Source organism: Corvus brachyrhynchos, unplaced genomic scaffold, assembly GCF_000691975.1.
Source record: "Corvus brachyrhynchos isolate BGI_N302 unplaced genomic scaffold, ASM69197v1 scaffold334, whole genome shotgun sequence".
NCBI classification, from domain to species: domain Eukaryota; kingdom Metazoa; phylum Chordata; class Aves; order Passeriformes; family Corvidae; genus Corvus; species Corvus brachyrhynchos.
The window spans coordinates 1,648,596-1,652,592 of NW_008238316.1; the positions used below are offsets into that span (position 1 = coordinate 1,648,596).

Consider the following 3,997-nt stretch of genomic DNA (forward strand, 5'->3'; position numbering starts at 1 on the left):
GGATTTCTTTCTGGATTTTAAGTCTGCCTTCATCTCCACAAGGATTTGCTATTTCTGTTTTAGCCTCAGAAAATATTAAGTAGTTCCACAGGAAATGGGCCTTGGAGATATTTCTCATTATATGGATTTTTTCCCCCCTTTTCTTTAGATCTCAACCTCATTCTCCTGGATATCTTTAGAAACGTCCTTTTTTAAACACTGGGAGGTTTGAACTGTGCCCATGGAATTAGGGAATAAGTTACTTATGAGAATGATTTTTAATTTGTTTTTTATTTGACTCAGTTTTATTTGGTTCTTCTTTTCCCTTTTTTCTTTGCCCACCTGTGTGAGACACTGTGGATATTTGATATATTTAACATTTGGGAATGCGATATTTGGAAATTTTTTTTTTTTTGGTAATACACTCATTTTTCCAACCCTTGGCTTTTGGGAATGTTCATTTCTTTGGGTCTTTGCAATACACCCACATTCCCTGCATTTATCCAGCTGTGAAGCAAGGCCCCTCCCTTTATTTTTGCTAGCAGTGTTATTGATTCTACCAGTAAATTTTATGATTTTTGACTCAAAAATTTTATTGGTTTTAATAGTAAAATGTATTATTTTAAATAGTAAAATGTATTCTTTTAAATAGTAAATTACTAGTAAATAATTAACCAGTAAATCACTAGTAAAATACTCTTTTTGGGAGTAATTTGAAGTCTTTATTTTCTCTGGGGCCAATCCTTGAGGAAAACCGAATTTTCCTTTCAATCATCAGCTTTTTGCCCTTGGAACTGGCTCTGTGATTTCTGCTGCCAGTTTTGGATGCTTTTGGTTGATATTTTAAAGAAAGAGCCAAAAATGCACAATAGCTTCTGGGAAGGGGGAGGAGCATCCTCTCCAGTCCTGTGTGGGACCAGCCCCAGGTCCCACAAACCCCCTCCTCTGGCTCTGGGAAAAGCAAATTGAGGAGTCCTTTCCTTCTCCCCCTTGCCGGCCCCCCACATTTTGATCCCCCAGCCTCTCCAAACACATGGGAGTTTCTGGACGCAGGAGACTTGGAGCTCACCCCTGGATCTTCAGAGCAGGCAGAGGTGGACTGAGGGCTGCTCAGCTCTGTCAAAATGCCAATATTTCTGTGCCTGCAGAAGCAGGTATCCCTGTTCCTGGAAAACCTGGCTCCCACAGTTCAGGAATCCAGGAATCTGAGCCCTTCCCGTGCTGGGCAGGAGCTGAGCAGGCATCCCCCGTTAGCATTTGGGCATCCATCTCTGCTATGCTTTAATTTTCGCTTTTCTATCGTCCACCTTGCTGCCTTTTCCTCCTTGATTGGTGAGCTTGGTTTGGCCGTTTGTGGAGTTTTTTGGGTTGTTTTCTTTCCCTTTTTTTTTGCCTGGATTCTTTCCTGACATCCTGACACACCGTTAGCCTCATCTCCCCTTCTCTAGATCCCTTTGTGACTCTCACCCTCCTCCCCTGTGTATTTGTTCTCCTTCAGGGCCCCTCTTGTTTTCTCCTTTCTCAGAGTTTTTGCATTCGCTCCTTAATTTCTTGATTTTTTTAGCTTCAGCACCAGCCCTGGGTGATGTGCAGCCTCTAAAACCAGCAATCTGTTACCTGCCAAAAGTTTGGAGCTCCTGCTGGCTCCCTTGTGCTCTTCAAAAATTAGATTAATTCATTAGAAGTTGAAATTCAAAGGCGAAGCAAGGGGACACAGGACTTGGAGCTCCAAGCTCTGAATTTTTGCTGGTGGTGTAAGAGAAAAAATAATCCATGGTGGATCTTTTGCTGCTTTTTGGGTTTGGTGTATATCAAGAGAGTCACAGAAAAAATAGATATAAAATACATATAAACATATTTATTTTTATATTCTTTATATAATTTTTATATTTATGTAATTTATATATTTTAAGATTGCAAATTAAATTACTGCAGTAATTTATCTCCTGGCTTTCTAAAAGTATTTTCTAACATTGCACTTGAAAAGCAAGTAACAGCAGCATTTATCAGGAATGTGTTGTATCTCATGCCGCAGTCCTGGCTGGATTCAGGGTTGGGCAGGGCCAGGCTCGTGCTGCTCCCATGGCAGCTTTAGGGTCTCACAACCCCCGGGCTCAGGGATGTTCGGGGGCTCTTACCCCTGAGCCAGGAGCACCTTCTGCCCTCAGCTGCTGACAGGGCTGCTCCCGGACCCAAACCCCTCGAGATTTTAGGCTTATAATCAGAATTTTGTCTTCTTGGGATGTTCTTGCAATCCTGCTGAGCTGGGAATGCCGGAGTTCACTCCGTGCAGAGCACTTGGGCTTTCTGAGCCTTTTCTTTGAGACTCCCTGGGCTCAGAATCGCTGTAGCTGGAATTTTTCCCTTCTCCTGTGCCAGGCTGTGGTGCTGGAACCTTTCGGCTTAGGCACAGGGACATTTTTGGGCTGCAGCTGCCAGGCACAGCCTTGGTACAGCCCTTCCTCAATCTCCACAGGCTCCCAAATCCCTTCAGACTCTGACGCTTCTGTTTACACCGGCCTGAAGAATATCCTGGAAATCCACGGCCATGAAAACACCATTTACAGCTGACAATTAATGGAAACTGTCGGAGGTTTCATCTGGTGCTTCCTCCCTGAGAAACTTGTTTTTCCTAGAGGGATTTCAAAATAACCTGTTGTTATCATATTATTATTACTCGTGTTATTACTTGTATATATTATTTATATGTTATTAATAATATTCCTCTTGTTAAGTACTTAGGGAGTCCCAGTTGAGAGGAATCTTCATGGTTATGAAGAGTAAGGAAATAATAATATTAAATACATAACTTTATAGTATCCTTAAGCTCCACGTCCAAATAAAGCAGTATTTTATCCTTCCAACAACAGAATTAGGCTTTGTTCCTTTGATGATTAATGAGTAAAACAAACACATTGTTGAACTAAATCTTTCAGAGTTGTTCAAACCTCAATGTCTTTTTTGCAGGTACTCCTGAGGATTATCCCCAGTATTTCCATATGAATCTCACAACGGCTGAACTCACCCTCCTCAAGCCAATAAATAGGGATTTACACCAGAAGTTTGACTTGGTTATTAAGGTAATTCAGGCTGAATTCGTGTGTTTATATTCTTTCGATTAAAACAAAAGCTCTGGAGAACAAGTGGGGTGGGCCTCTTGTCTTTCCTGCAGTTTTCACTTCCTTTTTTTAGCCTCTCAGGCGTCATTTAGCACCATCAGGGGGAAGAAGGGTGTGAAGTATTTGTGAAAAGGGAATGAATGTGGCAAAGTTTTAACGTTTCTAGTTACACTGTGTGAACAAACTCAGCACCACTTGTCCCCTCGCTTTTTTATGAGCCCCGTTGTCCTGAGATTGCAGCTGGTTTCTATTTCACGTGTTCAGTTCGCGGCCCATGCTAGCGGATCACGGCGATACAGATCATTGTGTGCGTGGGGAAGGGTCACAGAACCCCAGCACGGGTCAGGCTGGGGCAGCGGGGAATAATTCATGTTTGAGTAGTGAATATTCACAGAATCCCAGGAACCACAGAGGGCACCTCCCTGCACCAGCAGGGCCATCCCGGAGCACAGGCACAGCACTGTGTGCACACAGCTCTGGAACAGCCCCAGGGAGGAGAGCCCAGAGCCTCTGTGGCCAATGTGCTCAGGGCTGGGCACTGCCCAGGGCAGCAGTTCTGCCTCCTGGGCAGGGCAATTGCTGGGCTCAGGCCCTGCCCGGTGCTCTGGTGCCATTGCTGGGCCCCGGAGCAGAGCCCGGGCCCTGCTCGGAGCCCTCCCTGCAGCCAGGGACAGCCAGGGCTGAGGGCCCCTCTCAGCTGGGGGTCCTCTCGGGGCCGCGGAGCCCCGGCTCCCTCAGCCTGTGCTGGGCACGGAGATGCTCCAGGCCCTTCCTCATCGTGGTAGCAGAAAGAACTTGGGAGTCCAGTGCCTGGAAGAGACTCATTCCTAGCCAGCTCCGACAGTCTGGCAGTTCCAAGGCTGTTGGAATCTGGGATTTGCTCCTTCTCCCGAGCAGCC

The 3,997-nt window shown here is 45.3% G+C and overlaps 1 protein-coding gene across 15 annotated transcripts in view; it reads left to right on the forward strand.

Annotated features, from left to right (window-relative positions):
- PCDH15 (protocadherin related 15) overlaps positions 1–3,997 on the forward strand; it is a 572,690-nt gene that overhangs the window by 394,739 nt on the left and 173,954 nt on the right. For all 15 annotated transcript variants that reach the window (XM_017733770.1, XM_008633276.2, XM_017733771.1 and 12 more), the window contains one exon: positions 2,947–3,059. In XM_017733770.1, the coding sequence (XP_017589259.1) occupies positions 2,947–3,059 (113 nt within the window). The remainder of the gene's footprint in view (positions 1–2,946; positions 3,060–3,997) is intronic.